Genomic DNA, 24,295 nt, shown 5'->3' on the forward strand with positions numbered 1-24,295 from the left:
CAGGACTGAGCTAACTGTGTCCCAGCCCTCCTGGTGGCTCCCGAGAGCCCTGGCCGCAATGGGACAGGTGGCAGAGGGAGGGGGCAGCCCTGGTGAGAGGGGGCGGCTCCTGTCCCCCCAGCCTGCCAGGGAACAGACGGGCACACCGGCAGCCTTTTGGGACTGGCTGGCCACACATTCTTCCCACGGGGTGTACTTATTTTGGCCGTGGTCTGACTGTACAGCCATTAGAATTTTTATGTGTCTCCCCTTGAGAGGGACTTCCTAGTGCATCACGCGAGTGCCTTCCAGGCACAGAAATTAAGACTCTGGAGAAAAGCAGTGGCCAAGTGGTGGACGGAGGGATGTTCTGTTTCCTCCCCGGTGGGCTGGAGATGGTGAGACCCCTGGATGGAGGGAGGAGAAGGCTGGGAGGCTGGGGACAGTGCCAGAGCAAAGACTGGGACCTATACTTACCGACCCCTTCGTCCCCGCCCTCGGGGCAATGCCAAGGGGACACACTGAGCCAGCCTGCAGGGTCTGATTTTATGACACAACTCCCAGGAGGAATGAAGAGGGAAGGAAAACTGACCAGCTTGCCTGCTTCTCTCCTGCATGCACGCACGCATGCACACACACTCTCACACACACTCCTCTTTCTCAGTCTCCTCTTTTAAGAAGTAAAACTGCTTAAACCATCCAAAGCAAACACAGGCTCCAGCTGTGAACTCTGCGGCTGGGAGCCTGGTCTCCCCAGCGAGCAGCGGGAGGGATGGAGGAGCCGGCGTCTGGCCGCCTCCTCTCGGCACCTGCAGCTGGGCGGCTCTCTGAGGCCTGCGGGGACTTCCCCACCCGCTGCCCTGCTGGGGAGAAGGAGCCACTCGGTGACTCCTGAGATGAAATGTTCAGAGTCTGAGAGATGAGGAAAACCCGACCAGCAAAGAAGGGCCGGCAGCCAGGTCTCGGGGCCTCTGGGCTCTGCTCGCCGCCCTGTCTCCTCCAGCCCACTCCTCCTGTCTCCTGTCTGGGTAGGGTCTGGGGTCAGGTGGCGGGACCCAACTCCACATACAGGCTGCCCACATACCCATCTGGCCATGTGTCCTGCCCCTGACCCGGGAACATGCAGCTGCCAGGCTGGGGCCACTACCAGCCCCAACCCAGAAGGCAGCAAGCTGGTGCCTGTTGTCAGGACCTCTGGTGCCCCTGGACTTCCTTCTCCGTTGCTCCCTTATGGCAGGCTTGAGTCTTTTGGCAAATCAACACAATCTACTGACCAGTTCCTTCTTTCCACTCACCAGCATGGGGGCAGGCAGCAGGAGTGGGAGAATGGGGTAAGAGGAGCCTCTACTCCAGGTGCCCCCCCTTGTGACCCATGCAACAGGAAGCCGCCCCCGCTGCTCGCCCCAGCAATCCCGCCTGACCAAATGGGCAGCCCTCTCCGTGGGGAGGCTCCACACTCCTCCAGGTCCCTTGGGTCCCTGGCTCACTGGAGAAGGAAAGAGGTCGTCCTGAGCAGAGCCAGCTTCCCTGTCCCCTCCGCACATATGCGAGATGACCGGGGTGGGGTCCACCCAGACCTATGGCCCGTCCTCGCACACACGAGGCCTCAGGGACCGCCCAGAAAGCCCCCGCCTCCTGGGATCCCTGAGCCACCGCCCTGCCCAGTATCTGCTGCCAGCCAGCTGGGTGCCAAGGAGTGGGCGGCCCCACCCCAGAAGCCTGGCTCACCTGACGCCCATCTTGCAGTCCATCACGCACGGCGAGTCGAAGTCAGCCAGTAGGTCATCCATCTGGTTGTAGCGCTCCCCGTCCTTGACCACATCCCCGTGGTAGGCAGGCACGAAGGGCTTCAGCACGTCGGCCATCAGCCTGTCCAGGCAGCGCTGCTCCGACTCACAGTGCTTCTTCAGGATCCTGCCGTTGGCAGCTGCCTTGAAGCTCCCTGCGGAGCAAGGTAGGAGGAGACCCTGGGTCTCTGGCCCGGGCCCTCCCTGCCCTGACCTTCCCCCCGGCACACACGCCCCTCCATCACGGGATGCTGTGGGGTTGGCTAAGCACAGGGCTTAGGATGTGCCCAGGTTTCTGCTGGCAGAACGAGCCCTTTAAGGGGAGTGAGGGCAAGTCCCAGTCTCCCCCACACCTAGACGGCAACTCTGGGCTGGTTCCCTGAATTCCCAGACCCCAGGCTCCTCCTCTGAAGTTGGAAGCAGAGCAGTGCTCACAGCTGGAGGGTGAGCAAGGCTAGTAGAGGTCTGGGCAGGACCTACGCACCCCCCTTTATGTGATTCCTACCTCCCACCCCACCAATGACCCTTCCCAGCCACAAAGGTGTCTCCACTCTCAGTGGAGAAGCCCTGATAAGATGGGACTTAGTGCCAGGACAGGGAGACCGGCAGAGAAGTGTGGACCCCACACTTCTGAGCCACACCCTCAGGCAAGTACTGAGGAAGGGTGTCCATCGGCCTGCCTTGAGCTAGGCCAACGTAGTTGAGGATATAAAAAAACGTCAGACCTTGTACTGCCGTGAAGTCCACAGGCAGCCGCTGAAAACCCCCCTGATGATGGATGGATCATCGTTACAAAGGATGATGCATGACAAAGGGCCGCGGCTAGTGGGCTAGACAGCTCTAGATGCCCTCCCCTGTCACTGAGGGCCACCTGGAGACCTCATGGCTAGCCCAGGGCCTGGCCACTGCATCCAGCACTCCACACCGTCTAACACTCATGGAGTGACCTGCCCGTCTCTCCCACCAGCTACGAGTCTCCTCTGGGGCAGACACTGTATCTGCATTCATGCTGTTACCCCGAGGAGCATGGTGAGGGGAGCATACAACAGGCACTTGGGGAAGCATTTAGCTTTGTCTCTTTGTCCAGGGTGACAAATGGCAGGCGAGCTAAAAAGACGGATGATTTTGTTTTATTGAGTTAAAATGAAAGATTGAAAGAAAGAGATCGAAAGAGACAGAGACTGAAGGGAGAGAGGTGTGTGATCTGTGAAGGGGTGACGCAGTATGGAGAGGGCGATTGTCATGTGCATTTTCAAGGCAGTGTTAGGGCCCTTCTCTTGGAAAGCATCTCTGTTCGGAACCTTGAACTCCCGGAACATCCAGGGCCGCCCCCGCCATGTGCTGGTCGCCTCCCCAGAGCCAGTCGTCCCGGGAGAGCTGCAGCTACCTGCGTGTCCTGCCAGCTGGATCCAGGGGTACTTCTTCTTGAAGGACATGACAAAGGGAGACCAGTGCACCATGTTTTTTATTTTCCTCCATGATTTGCTCTAGAAACAAGCAAACGAAAAACTCAACATTAGAAGCAGAACTACTACTTTATGGTTAGGATGAATTCAAAGCCAGGTAAGCTCTGGCCACAGGACGAGAGGTGAGTGCCACGCCCACAAAGCAGGTGGCTCCGAGGACCTAGCCTCCGAGGACCTAGCCTCCGAGGTCCTCCCCTCCAACATCTATGTGGCATATATCTAGGGGGCTTTGCCCCTTTGTACAAACAGGCTGAGCAAAACACCTCGAGTCAAGGGGACAGGCTCCGACACACTCTGAGAACAGAGGGCAGGGTAGGCAGAGGTTCTCTATCCAGGGCTGAGACCATCCCATGCCACGCCCCTGTCAGGGGACAGCTAAACCCACACTGCCCTTCTTCGTGCCCCTCTCGGGCCTTCAGTTTCATCTGTCTAGGGAGGGTTTAGTTGGTACCCATGCTCTTTGGATCAGTGGACACTCTAGGACTCTGGAAAATGACCTCTCTCATCCCAACAGCAAGGGCTTGTAAGGGGAAGACCAGAGAGGTTATGGTCGCCCCGTGGCAGCGTGCCATCTCACTCTGCACTGGCACAGGCGGTGGCAGCAGAGGCAGCTCTTGCCTATGAGAGGCGTGAGGAGACTTTAAAGGGAATTCCCCAGGGACTGCAGTGCCACCAAGGCTTTCAGACTTGCAAGCAAGTCTTTGAGGCTTGCAAGCAAGCCCGTGAGACTCCCTCTCCACTGTACTTCTCCTTCTCAGGACATTTCTTAAATAAAAACTGTGTGTGTGTGTGTGTGTGTAGGAGGGGCTCCTTGGGCAGAAAAGAGAACTAACCTTTATTGAGCACCTTACTTTATTTTCTCAGCAAGCATGGTAATCATTGTTTTGATTTGCAGAACCCCAGCCTCAGACAAGTAAGTAACACAGCAGCATTTAAACCCTCACCTACATGACTACTTTTTAAAAAAATCCTTTTTATCCCCAGCAATAAACATTTCTCTGTATAAAAATATCCCTAAGTGAACTTTAATAAGAATGGGTTGTAGACATGAAGATCAAGTGTCTTGAGCCCCTGAAGGGGGTGATGAGAAGTGAACTGAGAAGCATTTCAAGTTCCTGAGAAGTGGATCCCTGAACCAGCAAAACCACAGACAGTAAACCCAAGACTCTGTGCTGGGAAGGGGAAGTTGGGAATTCTGCAGAAGAGGGGGTCCTGCCTGGACAGGGCACCCTGGAGAGGCAGCTCTTCCTTTCCTGTCCTGAACCGTCTGCCAGCAGCCACCCAAAGCATGCTGAATGGACTCCCCAAGGGTAAATCAAGGTTAAATTGGTCTCCTTTGTTTTTTTTCTCCGTGGTGAGACTCAGCTACTTCTGTCATCAAGTTTTCAAGTTAAAATCTGTTTAAGGAGAAAAATTCTTCCCTACATGAACCTGGCAATGTTTGCCCCATCCCAGAAACCCTCGCTCTACCGTCAAGACCTACTCTATCCTTAAGTGAGGGCAGTGCTCTGCCAGGCCACATGACAAAGGGCTGGCCTCATCGACAAGGGTGTTTTTCCTAGGTCTTTCTGATGGAGATCACCAAAGAAGGCTAAGGAAAGCCAGTGTTTCTTATCTAAGCATGAGGGCAGCAATGGGAAAATCTAGTTACATGAGACAACCAATCAAGTGATGGTGTGTTCGACCCAGGGGATAGACGTTTAGGTGGGTCCAAAAGACAAGCGCATAGTGGTCACCATCTTCTGATCACACTCCTGCAACAGAGCTCAGAGGGGACAAGGATCCGACAGGTTCAGAGCCGGGTCGGAGGTGGGGGAGGGTACAGTGTTCTCCAACCAGGGCTAAGCTGACCCCATCCTATACCACTCCCCCATAAGAGGTCGACTAAACCCACACTGACTTTTTTTTTTGGCCTTGCAGGCTTAGCTGCTCCATGGCATGTGGGATCTTAGTTCCCTGACCAGGGATTGAACCTGCATCTCTCATACTGAGAGTTGGGTTCTTAACCACTGGACCACCAGGGAAGTCCCCCCACATTGCCCTTCTTCACAAACCCTCTTGGGGCCTCAGTTTTCTCATCTGTCTAGGGAGAGATAGACAACTGGTCCCCCATGCTCTTTGGTCCTGTGGACACTCTGCTGCTGCTGCTGCTAAGTCACTTCAGTCGTGTCCGACTCTGTGCGACCCCATAGACGGCAGCCCACCAGGCTCCCCCGTCTCTGGGATTCCCCAGGCAAGAACACTGGAGTGGGTTGCCATTTCCTTCTCCAATGAATGAAAATGAAAAGTGAAAGTGAAGTCGCTCAGTCATGTCCGAGTCTTCGTGACCCCATGGACTGCAGCCTACCAGGCTCCTCTGTCCATGGGATTTTTTCCAGGCTAGAGTACTGGAGTGGGGTGCCATCACCTTCTCAATGTGGACACTCTAGAACTCTGAAAAACAACCCCTCTCACATTCCAAGATCAAGGCCCCTCAGAGAAAGACGAGAGGCCCCAGTTTGCAGATGTAGTGACAGCAGAAGACCCAGGGAGGAGTGTCAGCTGCCAGGGTGGGGCTGGGGGTGGGGGATGCCTGAGGCCTGCTGGGAAGGAAGGCTGACCCCCAGAGGCGGTCTGGGGGCAGACTCGAGGGGGCAGAAGACTCCTGCAGGCAGCGGGGCCTGTGGGAACAGAGGCCCAGGACCGGGGTTTAGAGCAACTGGGCCATGTGTGGTGGGAACGAGAGCTGGAAGCAGTGGTTGATAAGCACGAGTAGGCAAGACCAGCTCTGGATGCCGGGCTGAAATGGTTGGACTCAGGGGACTGTGGTGTGGGGGAGACAGGCTGCCCTGGGCCTGAGTCCTGGCTCCATCCACTCCTCACTGACCTGGGACATGTAGGACCCTTCCTGAGGCCCTATTATCTTACCTGTAAAATGGGAATAACACGTAGCTTCCTTTGGTCCCAGGAGGTAAAGCCATTAGGAGCTCACAGGGCACAGAGGCGTTTGTAGAAGAGTCTTAGTGGTCTGAGTTCAAGGAAGAGTGTCCTTGAAGTCACCCCAGTAATAGTCAGTCTGGAGATAAGTTTACTAAAGAATAAAGGCCATGGAGCTGGGGCTGGGCCAGACCCACCCAGTTGGGATGCAGCTCTTTGGGGACCCACTGGGACCCACTGGGCAGGGGGCCTGGGACGCAGGAGGCAGGAGGGAACTGATGCTGGCTGAGAAAAGCCAGGTCCAGCCCAGTGGAGGCATCTGAGCTGTGAAACCTCTAGGTCCAGGGGTCTAAAAAGGAGAAGGGTGCTCCAGGGCAGGGGTCCTCCGATGGCTTATGGGACCCAAGAGCCTCCCAGCATGGCCAAGCTCTGAGTAAACGAGACCTTTTTCTGGGTAGCTTCCCTTTTCCCACACCTCCTCCACAAGGAAGCAATTCTTCAACGTGAAAATGGGCCCCACGTGGCCAAGGCCAGAGAGCCCGCCCCTTCCAAGGTGGAATATTCCACTGGGCCGGGTGTGCACACCAGGGGATTTCTAAACTGCGCTGGCAGCGGCACGTAGGGGATTTTCCTGTGGTTTTAAATAGCAGCACCCGGGCCGTGCCTAAGGTCGCTGCCAAACATTAAACAGAAAAGCAGATCCCGGTCCAGGTCCAGGCCCAGGAAAGGAGGCTGCAGGGTGATCACGGCCCCCGACCCTCAGCCCATAGAAGCGGAGAGAAACAGAAAGGTGGGAGGTTGCAGAGAATCGGTTCCCCTATGATGATGCCAGAGACCCCAGCACCCATCCAGGGACCACCTGCTCCAGGTAGAAGCCATGTCCCAGGCAGCTGGTTCCAGAAGGCAGGTGGGGGCTAGCAGTCTCCCTCTGAGCCCCTCGCTGGAGGAAGCCACAGTTCTCAGAAGTGGAGGCCAGGCCTCTCCCTCGACCCAAGACAGGAGGCCAGCAAGACAGGAGAACAGCCCGACAATCTGGAAGAATTCCATCTCGAGGAGGTGATCATCTTTTCTCTCCAGGGAGAGCCTCAAGAGCGTCAGTCACTGGAATCAGACCACAGCCCCAGGTCTCGAGCTTCTTGAGCCCAGCTATGTCAGACACACAGGCAGCCCTCACAGGCCTTGAAAGTGGTGTGGCCGAGGGTGCCTGGTCCCTCCTCCAGGGCAGCACTGGCTGCCTGCTGATCTCGCTGGCTCCGGTCCTCCATCACTTCCCAGTCACCAGGGCTATCTGGACACCCTCCACTGACCCTCCCTGGAATGCCCCCGAAGCGCCACCTGCCTGACACGCCCCCTTGACCTCTCTGGGCAGCGGGATCCTCACATGTCAATCTGAGGAGTTGGCTAGCTGACTCAGGCAAGCTCAGCTCTGATGCACTCCTTACTCACATGCAGGTGTGGAACCGGCTTAACTAAATGGATAAGCTGGGGTGTTCCCCTCCAGTCTGCTGGGCATGACGGAGCAAAGGGGACGGCTCTCAGAAACTGCCTGCAAGCTGGCATCGTCTGTCATCTCACCAGGAGGGCTCATTTCCCTAGACGTGCAACAGGATGGGCGCCAGCCTCCCCCAGCACTGACTCATTGCTTATGGGCTCTCACTATGTGACAGGAGCTGGGCCGGGCCCTTTACGGCCTCATTTCTCATCTTCAAAGAGCCCCATGGTGGATGGGAGTCCACCTCTGGAAAATGAAGAATCTTACCAGTTGAACTGCTTCCCAGTCATTCCACTCTCCCCCTCAGCCGCAGGTGCCAGTTCATCCTGGGAACCCCACACCAAGATACCAACAGCAATGTCTATCCACAAGCAGGGCCCCTCCCAGCCCAGAGCATGCTGGACGAGGTGACGGGGACAGAAAACCGGGCAGGAAGGACGGTTCTTCATGGCAGTTCCCCTGGGCAGCCAGGGCACGAGGCTGCTCAGGGGGAGGGGGTGTTCAGGCTGCTTCTTCAGCAGAGGGGCCCAGAGTCTTTGGGAGACACTTCACAACTGACCACCAAAACCCTAGACAGGTCTCACTCGAGCTGGGCAGGAACCACTTCCAGCTTAGCCACCAGGTGACACTGGGCTCGCCCATGAGTCAGATCAGACCAGACAATCGTTCCTAGACTGTGGCTGGGATTCTGCACTGGGGATGTTCTTGGGCGGCATTGCAAGGGGAAAGCAAGCCCCACAAAGCTGATGGCCTGTCAAGCAGGATGGCAGGGGGGCGGGGGGGAGCAGAGGCACACATCTCTCACCTTGATTCTGTGCTGGATGTAAGTCAACTGCAGATCGGAAGTAAGGTTTTTCGTAGGCTTGGACCACCTGGCTCCAGAGATCCCTAGATGACTGCCTGCACACCTGGGCTAAATAAGCACTGGTCTGGGTTTTGCTCTGTTTCCTTACCTGTATGCAGGACAGGAGGGCCTTCTGCTGACGTTTGCTACAGCCCTGACCTTGCTCTGTGAGAGGTGGGGTCTTGTTCTCTACTCTGGCTGCACGGGAAAAGGCGCAGAACCCTAATGCACTCAGAGTAGTTCAGGAGGATCAGAAAACAGCCTGCCCCAGCGGGCAGAGGCTGGTCCTTTAAGACTCAAGAGATATGTGGTGTTCTGGCACTGCTCTGGCCGGTTCCCTGCCTTCATACCTGACTTGACGGGAGCTCAAATATTCGGAGAATGTGGAGAGGGATTGCAGCGGGAGAAAAAAAAAAAAAAACACCCAACAACAACAAAACCCCAACCCTCTTCAAGCTTGAGGTGACAGAAGTCACCCGGAAAGGGAGTTTCAGAACCTGGCAAGCATGCACGGAGCCCTCTCCAGCCACTAGGTGCCTTTGGAAGGCTTGGGGCCTAACACATTCTGTCTCACTTTTCCCTCCGCATCTTTGCCCGAAGATTCCAGGCCTCAGGGCAGATGTGAGTTTACTCTCTAGAGGCGACCCCTCCACCCAGCACACGGAGCCTCAGAGTGCCTGGGGTAACCCTGGCCAGGAAAGCTGCTCCTCACCCCCACTCTGGCCTGGACTCGAATCAGCCAGAGCCCTTGAGAGCCCAACGCGGAAACGATCCACTGGCCGGTGGGGCTGCCGGGGCCCCAGGGAGGAAGCCTGGGCAGCGTCTCTGATTCTGTGTTTATCTTAACCAGACTCCAAGCTTCCCAATGATGCTAATGGCTCTTGGGCAAATGCCGCCTTCCGGCTGGCTCCCCCAGCCAGTTATCTGCCTCGTGCTGCATGGAACATTGCCTTAAGACAAATGAAAGGACTAAACGGATGACCTCAAAGCTGGGCCATCAAACAGGCAAAAAGGACTGGTGGAGATGAGGAGAAAGATGAAGGCGGGAAAGCAGGGATCCAGAGCCGAGGCTAGGGCATGAGGGGGCCTCCAGCCACCCTACCCACAGGATGCTTCAGCTGCTGTCAGGATCGGCTGCATGATACACAGGGCCCAGTGCAAAGCAAAATTCGGGCCCCGGGCCCAGAACTTGTTAAGAATATCAGGATGGGGAGCCACGGCATGCACCAAGCGTGGGGCCCCTTTGAGGGCCCTCAGGGGCTGCATGCTCTCACTCCCCCGGGAAGCCGGCCCTGCCTCCTGGGGTGGAAAAGAGCCCTGCTGTTATGTGGCAGCAGGTGACTCGGGGGTTGCAAGGCCTTCTGACTCCTGACCTGCTCCCTCTCTGCCGATGACCACAGACTGCTGGGAGGGGAGGGCTGAAGATTGAAGGTGCTTAAGGTTCTCCTTGGGGGGCTCCCAGCAGTACACCCCAAAAATCGCAGAAGGGGAATGATGTCCTCAGCTCCCCCCTCATTCACCCTCTGCACATTCCTCAGGGCCTGGCCTTGCTCTCCCCTTGCTCGTGACCTCTTTCTCGTCCACTGAGTAGGGAGTGGGCCCGGCAGTGGCGTCGGAGCCGATCCAGCCCCCACAACAGGAGGGCGGGCTGCCCAGGGTCAACACCATCTTCTCCTCAGCTCAGCCCACACTGCCCTCCGGGGCCTGCTTCCTGTCTTCTTTCGAGCCACCGCCTGCCCCTCCAAACCAACGCTGTGTCTCTCCACAAAAGTTGGGATGGGTGGAGGAAAAAGGGGTAGTGTCCTGAGGGTGCAGATGCCCCTTTGCTAGAGGACTGCCTCACACGTAGTAGGAGGTTTCCAGGCCTGGTGCCCCTCCCACCACCCCCCTCCTCCCCAAGGAGGCATCTGCAGCTCACTAAACACACCTTCGGGCTTTGCTGGTGGCTCAGATGGTGAATAATCTGCCTGCAATGCAGGAGACCTGGATTCGATCCCTGGGTTGGGAAGATCCCCTGGAGAAGGGAATGGCAACCCACTCCAGTTATCTGAAGAATCCCACGGACAGAGGAGCCTGGAGGGCTACAGTCAAAGGGTCACAAAGAGTCAGACACGACTGAGCCACTAAGCGCACACACACACAAACACACCTTTTCTCAGGACTGCTGAGGTTCTCCAGGCGACTCCTGGCTCCTTAAATCCCTCCCTACCCGCCCTCAACACTTTCAGCCACCAGGGATTTTTCATAAGCATGGGTACAGAGGCAAAGGACTCCGCTAACCCCTAGGCAGCTCAGAGACCCTTTTCCCCAGAAGCCCTTCCTCTGTTTGAGAAGGGTGCTCCCAAGGTGCTCTGGGCACACCCGCTCCCCACTTCTGCTCTGGGTGAGTATAACCCTCCAGAGACCCAGGAGCCCCTGCACCTGGCCCCACCAGATACTCAGCCAGTGCTTGCTGAGAGGGTCCCTGGAGAGGTCACCACCATTAGCGAGGCCTGCAGCTGTGAGGGGTCCCCCATGGCTCAGCAGGAGGGCGACCACATCCAACGTCACCCATCAGGAACCTGGTCAAAATCGCTCGAAGCGAGATGAAGTTGCAGGCCTCTGCGGGCTCTGCTCCCCTCCTAACAGCCCCAGCGGAGCCTGGACTGTCTCAGACAAGCAGGCCTCTTGAAGACAGCTCCTCACAGCCCCACTTCGTCCACGGCAGCCGGCCTTTCTGCAGCTTCCCTTCCCGCTGGCCCTGCCAGGCCTGCCGCTGTTTCCGCCCTGCAGATTCTCTGTACTCTCCCCCTCCACCTCGAGTCTGTCCAAAGTCCTCTTTCTCTGAGGCAGGCCACAGCATTGGATTTTGTTTCCAGAAGGCACACAACCTAGGTTTTGGAGCTAGAATGATCCCTTGCTCTGCCGCTTCCCAGCTGCAGCTGTGAGCAAGTCTTCGAACCTCTCCTGCCTCAGTGTTCTCATCTGTAAACTAGGCATGATAACCTCCCACTGGCCACCCCACCAGGTTAGAGAGAGAACGGAAGAAGCGGTAACACATATACATGGGTGCTCTGTATACTGTCATTGAACAGGTGAACCTTAGATGTTTACTTTGTTTGTACTTCTGTGTATAAGCTTTTATCTTTCTTTCCTTTTTTAAAAAAATTCAATGGTTTTCTCCTCCGAGGCGTAAGAGACTGGCAAAAAATCCATTGGGCACTTCTAGAGGGTCAATCATTGCCGGTGGCAAGAAGATGAGCTAATTGTGTGATTAATTGCTTACAACGCTTCCCTTTGGATGTTCGAGGCAGCTGGGAACCCGCAGGGAGGCTCCCACGGCCTCCGAGCTCCATGACTCAGGGACAGCAGAGGTGGCCAGCGCCCAGGTGTCTTGACAGCAGTTTCTGGTTCAGAAAGTCAGTAACATTGCTAAAAAGAGAAAGAAGAGCTTCCCAAAGAACCCCATTTCATACATGTGTAACTCTGCTAGGCTCCAGTGAAGAAAATAATAAACAGTGGGCCTGCTGAACGGATTTCATTTTATACTGGGGTTTACACACTCTCCTTAACCCCTTTCTCACCTGAGTTGTTCCCTCAATATGCTACTCTCTCCTCCAGCACTTCCCTTTTCATTTAAGTGGATCACCTGGCTAATTTTTATTTTCAGATAATTATAAAGAGTATACTTTTTTTTTTTTCCTGAGTGAAAGAGATGAAGGGAAATCTCTAAAATATCAGAAAAGGGACATTATCTCTGTACCCCATGTCTCTCCAAACCAATACTGCCATAATCCTTTGCCTTGCTGCACACGTGTGCATACAAGTATGCCTGTGCATATGTGTGTTGGTTAGTGATGATAACCTGGCTTGTCTGGGAAAAGAGGCAGAGAAATCACCTATTAAATGCCTAACATGTCACTAGGTACCATGCTAATATTTCATGTAATCCTCACTCACTACATGCATCCAGTTATCACCATTATGCAAACGGTGAAACATGTTCAGAGAGGTTAAGTAACTTGCCCAAGGTCACACAGCTTCCTGGTGTGCTCCAAGGATCTTGTTTTGTTTCAGCCAACAGAATAACTGGGCCCCCATCATCTCTCCTCCAGTTAAAAAATAGTCTTGGATAAACAGCAAGTGCTTTGTCAGAAGAGTGACCTTTCAGATGGAGCGGGTCTGAATAAAGACCTGCCTTGCCCTCCTTTCCGAGCTGTTCCCAGAACAGCCTCCCTGACACTGCGGGAAGGCAGTGACAAAGCACCGAGAGCGGGTGAAGACGCCCCTGCCCCGGGAGGTTCGCTCTGTCTCAGTGCCTTTGTCCTGCTCTTGCAGAAGTCTGAGCGAAAAGCATTGAGTTGTCCTTGTTTGGAAAAAATGCATTTTTCTTTCTTTTCTTCTTTTGGTCTTTCTAAAAAAGCAGCTTGGGTTTCCCTAGTGATCATTCTTTCCTCCGCTGGGGAAAAGCCTGTGCTTCTCCCAGGCGGCAGAGCTGAGGCCAGCCAACTTTGTTCATTGTATTCGCCCTGGCAGAGCCCGCCTGTGACGGCAGCTGGGTGCAGGCCCAGGCAGGTAGGGGCCCCTGGCTCAATAGCTCCGTCCCGAAGCCCTGGTTAGAAACCTGGCTGGGGCCAAAAGCGAAACCTGCCCCTGCCAAAGGGAGCCGGGAGCCTGGAGGGGAGGAGGGAAGGCCTTTCAAAACCTAGACACCAAGGATCGGAAAAATGAAGCCCAAGGACTTGGCAGGGCAGGTAGCTCCGGCTAAAAATAAGGATCTGGATTTGAAGACTAACTGTCTTCCTCCTTTAACAAACAAGAAAACTCCCCTAAAAGCCAAAAGCAAAAACACTTTTTGAGAAAGATCCAAGTAGTGCTGAGTTTAATCTGTACCCCGCTCCTGCCCCTACATGATGTTCCCACATGCTGGGTGGTTCAGAACACCTTTCACAGGGGCTGTGCCTGGCATGCCGTTTCCTCACCTGTCCTGCAAAAAACCCACAGCAGAGGGTGAGAATCACGCTGAGGGGTGGGGTGGGTGGAGCACCTCCCCCAGAACCAACGGCTGCTCTAGGGCTGGAGAACGAGAACAGCCGGTCCTCACCAGCCTCAGCAGGCCCGGACCCCCTGGCTCCTGTGCACCCGAGAAGCGGGCTCTGGCTCCGTGTTCTCAGGGGGAGTGCTCTGTCCTCCCCACTCCTGGTCAGATTCGAGGGCTGCTCTGCTCCGGGTCTGGAGGGCAGGAGCTGCTCAGGACCCAGGGCTCCCGACGGGAGTGTGCAGCTTGGCCTGGCCCTCTCTGAGGGATGTCCACCTCAGTCAGTCAACTCCTAGTGGCATGTTCTAGCCAAAGCCAGGAAAACCCTGAGCAGTGGCCCAGCTGTTCTCTCCTGGGCAATGGCCTTTGTCTTGTTGCAACCGGAAGCCCAGATTCGGGGAAAAGGGTAGTACCTGGTGTGGCACACAGGGGTCGGCCCTCACGGCCACTCTCCCTCCTCGACCATCACCCAGAGTCCCTGCCTGACAAGGCTGCCCAGGCCCAGCTGGCCAGGGCAGGTCCCAGCGAGCACTTCCTAACACCTGCAGGCAGGATCAAGGCCCCACAGGCACACTCGGCCGCCCCAGATGCCTGTGCACCCTCTTTGCCCACACTCAGGCTCCTCACTGCCCTCTCTGATTCCCCAGGGCCATCTTCTCGTCCCACAACTGCTCCAGCCCCAGGTCTTCGCTCATGCAGGTGCTCTGCCCGCAAAGCTCTCTGTCCTCCTTTCCTTGATCCACATTTGACCTGTGGCTCCAGCCGACAGTGCTAGAATCTGTGAGCCGGCCCTATCTTCTCCATAAAGCTTAGACCAGCGACACACCATTCCAGGAAGCCTCCTCCTAGCAGGATAGGTTTTGAGAGCTTCGGGATTCTTTTGGGCTGTACTGTGTCTCCCATCAGAGGGTATGCTTCTGGAGAACCGTGAGTGTGTCCTCCCATTGCTAGATGCGCCCCAGGCTGGACAGAGTGGAGTACGACACAACCAGCCATGTGACGGATGAGAAAAGTTTATAGACCCAGCCACACGGCAAGGGCTGAGGCTTTGCTACATCCCACCTCCTAGGAACTACATGCACGCATGCTAAGTCGCTTCAGTCGTGTCTGATTCTTTGCAGCCCTATGGACTGTAGCCCGCCAAGCTCCCCTGTCCATGGGATACTCCAGGCAAGAATACCGGAGTGGGTTTCAGTGCCTTCCGCTACGGGATCTTCCTGACCCAGGGATCGAACCTGCGTCTCCTGTGGCTCCTGCACTGAAGGCAGATTCTTTACCACTGAGCCACTGGGGAAGTCCCATAGGAGCTGAAACAGACCTAAACCAGCTCCTACCTCTTTACACTCACATGCTTGAGCTTGGATCTTTCCAGAGACATCTCCAGGGGGCATACTTATGGGGATTTCCTGTCCAATCTGCCTGGGGTTCACTACACACCTCCAGGCTCCAGCACAGCAGAGCTGGACCCAGGGGCCTTTTCACACGCACTCATCAGGGTCTGGAGGATGTTCTTTCACTCTGGCTCATGAAGAAAGCACTTCTACCAACAATTCTTTCAGATCCACCCTCCTCCCCTCTTCCTAACTTTACAGGAGCTGGCAATCAAGAGACTTACAATCTGGCCAAATCAGCCTTTTTTGTTTGTTTGTTTTGTTACCCAGGAATGGAGGTATCCTTCACCCAAAATGGAAATGCTCTGAACACTTCCTACCAGGCAGCCCCAACAAATGCTCCATCTCTGATTGAGAAGGTCACGGGCTTGGCTCCTCCTTCCTCCTCCCTCCTGGACTTCATCCTCTTAAGAACTAAAAATAATGGAGCGCTAGAGGAAAGAGGCAAGACGGGGAGGGGGAAGCAGCTGAAAGCATAGGAAATGCTTTGGTGCGCAGGGGCCTAGCCCACCTCTCCCACCAGGAGCCTGTGGGGCCGCAGAAGCAGAGGCCTGGGGGAGCCAACAATTGCAGGAAGTAGGGAGTGGTCAGGGGGCCGGGGAAGAGCCCTGGGGGTGGGGGTAGCAGCTTCTAGCAGCTGACTTCCTAATGGACAAAGCTCACAGGACAGAAAGGTTCAGCCTTTCCTCTGGGAAAGGGCACCCGGGGCCCTGCCCAGCTGGTGGGGGCCGCCCCGCAACACTCAGGTCCCTTCCCTCCCGTCGCCTCATCCACCCCTCCCCAGAGATTTTATTTTTACTTTGGTTAAAATGCAAAAAACAAGGCCAAGTTGCAGAGGGTGGAAATTTACTGAGGTCTTTACTGGTCAACAGACAATTGGCACTGAAGGCTGAGTACCCCCAGTGCCCCTCCCGGAGCCACTTCCTCACAGGGACCAGTCAGGACAACCGCAGCTCCAACAGACCTCCTTCAGCCCAGTCCCTCCTTCTCAGCTTCTGGGATGTAAGGTTGGACAGGCAGTGGCAAAAAGAATCCTCCTGCCGATGCGGGAGACACAGGAGATGCTAGTTCGATCCCTGGGTGGAGAAGATCCCCTGGAGGAGGAAATGGCAACCCACTCCAGTACTCTTCCCCAGAAAATCCCATGGACAGAGGAGGCTGGGGGGCTACAGTCCATGGGGTTGCAAAGAGTCAGATATGACTGAGCATGCATGCATGTGTGCTCGAGTGTTTACTACAGCTAGACACAATGCTAAGTGCTTTGTAAGTATTCTGTATACATAATTCAAGTATCTCAACCTGTCACCTAGGTCTTTTCATTAGCCCATTTTACAGATGGGGAAACTGAGAAACAGATTAAGCAACTTGCCCAAGAATGCAACTTGCCCAATTACAAATGGTAACTGGCAAAGCTAAGATTTGAACCCAGGCAGTCTGGCTTCAGGGTCCAAGCTGTCCATGCCTCTGCTAGGCTGCTTCCATCCCTCTGCTAAGCTGCTTCATTGGTCATCTGTAACATGTACCATTATAGCCAGATAAACCCAGGTTTAGGTCCTGTTATTCCTGGCTGGTGGTATTAGGCAAGTTACCAAACCGCTCTGAGCTTCAGTTTCCTCCTTATTTTTAAAATGAGAATACCACCTACCCGGCAGGGTTATTTTCAGGATTAAAGTATCTCTATGCAGTGCCTGCTATAGAAGAAGCCCTCAGTAGAGGTGAGTACTGCAAACCTCTCGTGTGTCCGGTCTGGTCTGTAAGCCTCCTGAGGACAGGAGCCCATCCATGGGATGAAGCACACGGAAGGCGGTTCTGATCACCTCCTTCTCTACCCCAGCCCTGGCCTTCGGAGGCCACCTTTCCAAGAGGAAAGTGCAGAGGATGAAGGCCACAGACATCAGGCAGTGGGTCCCCAGGAACAGGTCGACTCTTTCCTTAAGCAGAGACTTCCTGGAAGTCCAGAACTCCCAGGGGCCCTTCTAGGACGGGTATGAGAGGCAGCCTTGCCCAGCAACTACCAGCAGTTCCTCTATTTACTGCTGACCCTCCCCTCTCACTACCCCAGTCTTCCCCCAGGGACCCAAGGTGTGAAAGAAGTCACTCTGCCTATTGCCAGGCAACGGGCCCCAGGCAGCTCTGACAGGTGGCCCATCTGGAAACAGACTTCTTCACCCCATGCTTTGTTGTCGTTCAGTTGCTAAGTTGTGTTTGACTCTTTGCAACCCATGGACTAAAGCACGCCAGGCTCCCCTGTTCTTCACTATCTCCCAGAGTTTGCTCAGATTCATGTCCATTGAGTCAATGATGCCATCTAACCATCTCATCCTCTGTTGCCCCCTTCTCCTTTCCGCGTGCTACATCGCTTCAGTCATGTCTGACTCTGTGTGACCCTGTGGACTGTAGCCTATCAGGCTCCTCTGTCCATGGGATTTCTCCAGGCAAAAACACTGAAGTGGATTGCCATGCCCTCCTCCGGGGATCTTCCCAATCCAGGGATCGCACCCGAGTCTCTGACGTCTGTCTTCTGCATTGGCAGGCGGGTTCTTTACCATTAGCGCCACCTGGGAAGCCCCTTCTCCTTTCTAGAAGATGACATTTAAAAGGCCAGGAATCGGAAAGGAAGTTTTCTGCAAAATGTGGAAGAATGGAGAATGCCCTCTTCTCTTCCTCCAGTGCTCACAAGCACAATAGCGCTGCTTATGGAAACAAGCTTCTCCTGTGTTAACAGCTCAGAGATTCCCTGTATTTTCTCAAAGATGCTCTGAGACTGAAATCTTCTGGTTATAAACTTAAGAACCTGAGGATCCTACTGTGTACATAGTATTACTAGAAGAGACAAGAACTCCTCACTCCTCAGCTTGATAAAAGTTTTCTTCTCTAGGGAAGAACATTCACAAATTAAAAACTACTGTTTAAGTAGTTTCTGAGACCCCAGGAAGCACTTGTAAGGGTGTTGGTCAAAAGGGGATATTCTGGACTGACGCCAAAGTCAGATTTTGGGGGAACTCCCACCGAAGGCATTTCTAACAAGGAAACTTTTCAGGAAGAGCATGAATACCACATGAGAACAAATCATGTGCAGTATCAAATATTTAGCTATATTTAGAAAATATTTCCAAGCAAGACACATGGCTGCAATTCATGTTTCTGACAGATGACACTGATTTGCCTGTGGCTGAGCGGCGCTCAGCAAATAGGAAGGCAAGCTTGCAGAGGCTCGGAACCCAACTGCGGCGGCCCTGCCCAACAGAGCTGAGGCAGAGCTCTGAGTCACCCAGCCTCCCTCTCCCGACTAGGGCTGTTCTGGGTAGAGGCCTGTCTCAGTGAAGCGGTCATGCATCTGTTCACGTGCAGACTGCTAGAGGCACAGGAAATGGGTTGCCAGAAAGACACACCAGTGAACCCCCAAGTATGAGCAAGACTTGTCAGCTATCAGAGTGCAGCTGTCCCCCGGGTCATCCTGACGTCTGTCGGTATGTGTGATTTTCATAAACAGATTGACTCATCGCCCATCCCCATGCCTCTCTGTCAACTGGGGCCCTGAGTGCTTACTTAGCACTTTACTGCATAGCAGGAGCCTCCCAGGGCACCTCTCATTCCCTGAGCAGCTCCCAGGGGCCAAGGGGTTCATCCAGGCTTGGATCCCAATCAGGGACAGATCTGGGGCTCCTGCCCTAACTCCCATCCCTGGCAGCCCTTGCATCTCTCACATGCCCAACTTCAGGGGGGTCTCCCACACACCCCACAATTGTTTCCTTCACTTTTCTGCTTTAGGCTACAATGCATTAACATTTATCTCACACTGAAGTATTTTACAGCAGCTCTTGGGATGATTAAGTTACACAGGGAACAGATCCTAACACCGCGTTGGGGATCTCCTGTGTGAAGACACGGGCAGTTGGTAATGGACAGGGAAACCTGGTGTGCTGGAGTCCGTGGGGTCCCAAAGAGTCGGACACGACTGAGCGACTGAACTGAACTGGAAGCCGGCTTCTGCCACAGTCTCTCCCAGCTTCTCCCTCAGATGTACAGAGGAGCTAACCCACAACCCAGCACCAGCACCTGCATATGGATGGTGAAGGGTTTTCTATACAAGGGACAGCCCACCCTCTGCCTCAAAGCTTGAGCTACAAAAGTCCCCCTTCTTGCCCACACGGCTTACGGAATGCTTCTGATTCCCTTAGACGTGTTTCCAGCCCCTTCCAACTAAGTCGGGGGAAGTGAAACATTATTGAGAGATGCAAGTGGGTTGTCTGGAAAACGTATTCTCAGATGGCAGAAGCTGAGAAACAGGCTTAAGGACCGAGGGTCCTTCCAGCCAGCAGGCCTGAGCCAAAGCAACCAGAGAGACCCTTGGAAGACTGGCTGCTCCAGACAGACTGGGCTTAGGTCTCGCCAAGTTCTAAGCCTCTGGGCACAGGGAAAAGGCAGGAGTTGAGAAAGTGCTCTGTCTGCCAATCCATGCCAAGTGCAAACCTCCTTTGCACCGTCCACCTGCCATGTGCCGGGAGCCCAGCAGCTGAGCTGGGAGCCCGGACTAGGCGTGAGAGCCTCCCTCCAGGGTAAACACAGCCGCAGGGACTCTGTCCCAGAGAGGGAGGCACTCCGGAGTCTCATGGTGACCCCGGCCCTGTCACAGGCTCTGCCTCCACCCCAGGTCCCTGGGGACAGCCCACATTTGGGAACTGTAACATAACTTCTAGGGAACAGAACCAGCTGGCTCATCTATGCCCCTCAATTTTCGATGCTATTATTAGGGCACATCTGTCTTCGAGTGAGGTCACCAAGGAAAAACCCAAATGGAGAAAATATTTTCAAGCCGCCGTCATTTCAATCTTTGGAAAAGGAAGCGAGGCAATACACTGCCAGAGAACCCCAGAATTCACAGTGACCCAAGAGGAAAATGGAAAGTATTTGCCCTGGGAATGCAAGCAGATGAGCTATTTACAGGGTGCTTGGCCAGCAGGGCGCGGACGGACCGGCAGCTCCTGGGACGGTTTCCTCTTCCCCAACTTCCCAAACCCTTGGCTGGGGAAGTCAGGCGGCGGAGTTCCCCCTCAGCTCCAAACCAGACCCAGAGGAAAGCCACTGGGCGGCCGGAGGACGCAGGACCGAGCTTCCAGCCAGTGGCCAGCACACTCGCTTTCTCTGCCAACAATTTGTTTTGTTCGAAACTAGTTGCCAACATTTAAAAATCAGGACATTTCACACAAACATCCAGATTTCCAGCTTTCTTTGAAATACTGTGCTTCACACCGCGCCACCCCCCGCCCCCCCCAATTGGAGGTGATGACCGTCTGTGGCCTGGAGCTAAACTGCACACCTTGAGATGGGCCTTCTGTCACCTGTCACCGGGTGTTCACCTGCATTACCTGCCTGGCCTCCAACAGCATTCAAGCTGAGTTTCTGGATGACAGACGAAGGGGATCAGGCTCCAAGGATGCCTTAGGACCTCAACTGGTTGTAAGAGCACTACTCACTGCCATGTAACACGGTCAAGTCACCTACCCCCCTAAGTTTCTTCTCCATCTGCAGACAGTGCACAGGACCACCCTGCCTCTCGGACTGTCGGGAGGATGATGTGGGAGAACAAGGGGAATGCTTTCAACACCTGCCCACCCCACAGGCAAGGTGAGACATGGCCATTTAGGTCTAAAGGATAAAATAAAACACTCAAAGAAAGGTGCCCTCTCTGATTAGATTAGTAGCCAGGGAGAGGGAGGCAGGAGGTGGCTCAGTGGTTACTTACGGAAGCTGAAGGAGAACCCAGGACTTCTGAGCCACACAACCAGGCCCAGCCTCCTCAACCAGAGAGGTGGGACATCACTGGGTCATGGCTGAACAGAACAGGCTCTGATGGGCCTCAAATCAGAGCAGAATTTAGAACTAGGGGTGCCTGGCACTTGGGACCGCCAGTTGTGGCCCAGCCTTGGGGAGGAGACGCTCACCATGGCATCACCGCAGTGGGTCAGGAGGAATCTTAATGTCTTAGCCACAAAACCTAACACTCAAAATGCTAGGGGAATCCAGAAAAGTGGGGATGGATATATGTATAGCTGATTCACTTTGCTGTACAGCAGAAACCAATACAACTTTGTAAAGCTTTTGAACTGTGGTGTTGGAGAAGACTCTTCAGAGTCCCATGGACTGCAAGGAGATCCAACCAGTCAATCCTAAAGGAAATCAGTCCTGAATATTCATTGGAAGGGCTGATGCTGAAGCTGAAACTCCAATACTTTGGCCACCTGATGCGAAGAACTGACTCACTGGAAAAGGCCCTGACGCTGGGAAAGATTGAAGGTGGGAGGAAAAGGGGATGACAGTGGATGAGATGATTGGATGGTATCACCAACTCAATGGACATGAGTTTGAGTCAGCTTCGAGAATCGGTGATGGACAGGGAAGCCTGGAGTGCTGCAGTCCGTGGGGTCACAAAGAGTTGGACACAACTGAGTGACTGAACTGAAATGAAAGCAACTATATTCCAATTAAGTATGGGCTTCCCTGGTGGCTCAAACGGTAAAGAATCCACCTGCAATGCAGGAAATCTGGGTTCAATCCCTGGGTTGGGAAGATCCCCTGGAGAAGGAAATGGCTACCCACTCCAGTATTTTTGCCTGAAGAATCCATAGACAGAGAAGCCTGGTGGGCTACAGTCCATGGGATCACAAAAAGTCAGACACGACTCAGTGACTAACACACACATAGATATTCTGATAAAAATTTTTAAAAAAAGAATGCTAGGAGAAACCAGAGGGTCCCATGGCCTCTGAATATTTCCCAGGGCAGTGGCAGGGGCACTTTTAGGTATAGGCCCACACCAGAGCCAAGCTCCTGCCCAACCTCTCTCTTCCCCTAAATCTGGTGAAAATGAGAATAAAATGATAAACTGGATGGAAGAGGGACAGCTACCAACGGGCTTCTCCTGGATAAGAAGAGGTATGAGCGATAAATGCCTTGGTCTCATGTCCACCCTGCAGTCCTCCTGAAGGCGATGCATGAAGCACAGGCTATCTGCAGGGAAGGCTGGGGAGAGACCAGCTATGAAACGAGAAGAGCAGGGACCACTGGATGGGATCCTGTGGCCAGAGCGCCTATGGCTGGGGGCTGGGGACGCTGAGGTGACCAAGCCACCCAATCAGGGTGCCTCCCCCAAAGCCAGAGGCTCTCAGAGGCCAGAGCCCAATTGCTCACTGCTCCCAAGACAACCAGCTCCTTCAGAGAGCATCAGGAAGACAGGAGTCCCACTGTTTGCCCACATACCTCACTGGTTTCCTGGTGGCTGGGGGCTGAAGGGGCTTTGGGCAGAGTTCTGCCCTGACACCCGTTCAGCAGGCCTGACAGGAACTAATGAGGATCACAAACCACATGGGAGACCTGGGGATCTCCCCACTGGGGAGCTAAGGAGACTCTGGTGCAGATGGTCCAAGGCCCCTGAGTTTATCTCCCTGACAGCTCTCCCATCCTCATCTGCACCACCCTGTGCTCCTCCCATCTTACCTGGATTAGATGGCCTTCCCTTTCTCCAGGTGTGCCTTCCCCAATTCCCTCGGCATCTCTTTCTACAATGTAAAGCTTATCTTGTCAATTACAGCAGACCCCTGCCTGCTTTAAACCCTCAACAGCTTCCCCAAAGTCTTCAGAACACAGACCAAACTCCTTCAGAGGGGCTCTTGAGAGCTCTGGCCCGGCCACACCCCTCCACCCCCTGTGCTGAAGAAGAAAATCTGATCTTTCCGCCAAGACACATAATGTGGCTTCATGCTTCTGAGCCTTTTATGCTGCTCCCTCTGGCTGGAGAGCCACCCTCCTGACTTGCCCAGAGAGCTGGTCTCCATTCTCTCAAACCCTGCTCACTCATCACCTCCTCTCTGCCCTTCCCCAGACCACACGTCCCCTTGTCCAACACATGCAGAAGCTCATCGCTTCCTTCCCTGGAGAACTGCTCCTCCACACCCTGCATGTTCATTTGCGGCTCCCTTTAGAGTAAAATCAAATTATCTGGTTGTACCATGGGTGTCACTCAAACTACAGCGAGCTATCTGTGAGGTCAGCGAACAGCTGAAACCCTAGGCCCTAGCACATGACTTTCCCAGAGTCAAGAAGCAAACAGTGCCCGTTACACTAAAGGGCTAGTGCCCTCCTGGACTCAGAGGCTGCTTGGGAAGGCAAGAGGGGGACTCCTCCAGAAGCCCCAGTCCTCACTGTGGAGTCTGGCTGAAAGCTGTGATTCCTGAAGCAGAAGGAGGAGCTTCACACACACCCAGAAGTCAAGAACCAGAGGCAGCAGCCTCTGAGGCCTTCATGAGGTCCTGCCGCCATGGCCAGCCCCTCCAGGAGCACCCCTGACCCAGGACCCAGACAGGTCACCCTGAGCAGGCTCCCTGGCCTCTCCCATCCCCATCAGAGGCTGGTCCAGGCTGCACACAACTCCCAGAAGGGGTTGGCTTCCTCCCACAGACCCAGGGCACGGATGGCCAGGGACTTGGACACAAAAGGAAGGCAGAGCCCCTAAAGGCACCTTGTGTGAACCCTAAACCCTTTAGGAGCCCCTAAGAAAATGGTAACCCACTCCAGTGTTCTTGCCTGGAGAATCCCAGGGACGGGGGAGCCTGGTGGGCTGCCGTCAATGGGGTCGCACAGAGTCGGACATGACTGAAGCGACTTAGCAGCAGCAGCAAAGGCGCCTAAAGTTCACCTTGTGAACGCTGGAGCAAGAAGCAGCTCGAGTTCAGGCCACTCTGTGCAGGTCCCTCACTGCAAAGAATGCCCAGAGGGGAGGGACCTGCCCAGACCACAAGCTCAACAGAGAAGAATCCAGGTTTCTACAAACCCAGGTCAAAGCTGGTTCCACAAGTGTGCCACCTCTTTGTCGGCTGTCCTCTCCAGAAGCTTCTATCCTGACTGAGAGCAAACAGTCGTGCTCTGCTCTCTCCTTGGCCCTGTCTCGACAAAAACAGCCTCCACTCACCTCCCCTGCTTGTGAAATCCAAAATCCCATGATCCCTCCTGCCTATTCCTCCTCGTTTTGTCCTCTACCACCCAGGACAGTTTGTACCCATTCCAATTCAGCAAGGTACTCCAACCCTTATACTATGACCTAGGTTCAGTGCTGAGTTCTTTATGGGGGAAAAAAAAACTACATTAGAGGGTAGAAAATGTTGGCGATTTTACGGAGGTGCAGATAGGGGCTATAGGAAGTTAGCTTAGTTGGGAATCAGGGGAAATTCATTAAGGAAGCTCTACAGGAAAGGTGGCATTTAAGCCACATCCTGGAAGATGAGGATGGTGCAGAGGGCGTGTGTGTGTTTCAGGTAAGATTTCAGCCCTGGGAAAAACATAAGCAAAACAGAGAAATAAAAGCACATTCAGAACAGCAAGCAGGTTAGCTCACCACCAAGCCCAG

At 54.4% G+C, this 24,295-nt stretch overlaps 1 protein-coding gene across 1 annotated transcript in view; it reads right to left on the reverse strand.

Annotated features, from left to right (window-relative positions):
• Positions 1–24,295, reverse strand: part of ITPKB (inositol-trisphosphate 3-kinase B) — a 104,945-nt gene that overhangs the window by 11,010 nt on the left and 69,640 nt on the right. Inside the window, exons 3-4 of the mRNA XM_055582042.1 lie at positions 3,154–3,253; positions 1,708–1,921 (exon numbers count right to left, since the gene is read on the reverse strand). Of these exons, the coding sequence (XP_055438017.1) occupies positions 1,708–1,921; positions 3,154–3,253 (314 nt within the window). The remainder of the gene's footprint in view (positions 1–1,707; positions 1,922–3,153; positions 3,254–24,295) is intronic.

The sequence above is a fragment of the Bubalus kerabau genome, chromosome 5 (genome assembly GCF_029407905.1).
Source record: "Bubalus kerabau isolate K-KA32 ecotype Philippines breed swamp buffalo chromosome 5, PCC_UOA_SB_1v2, whole genome shotgun sequence".
Classification (NCBI taxonomy): domain Eukaryota; kingdom Metazoa; phylum Chordata; class Mammalia; order Artiodactyla; family Bovidae; genus Bubalus; species Bubalus kerabau.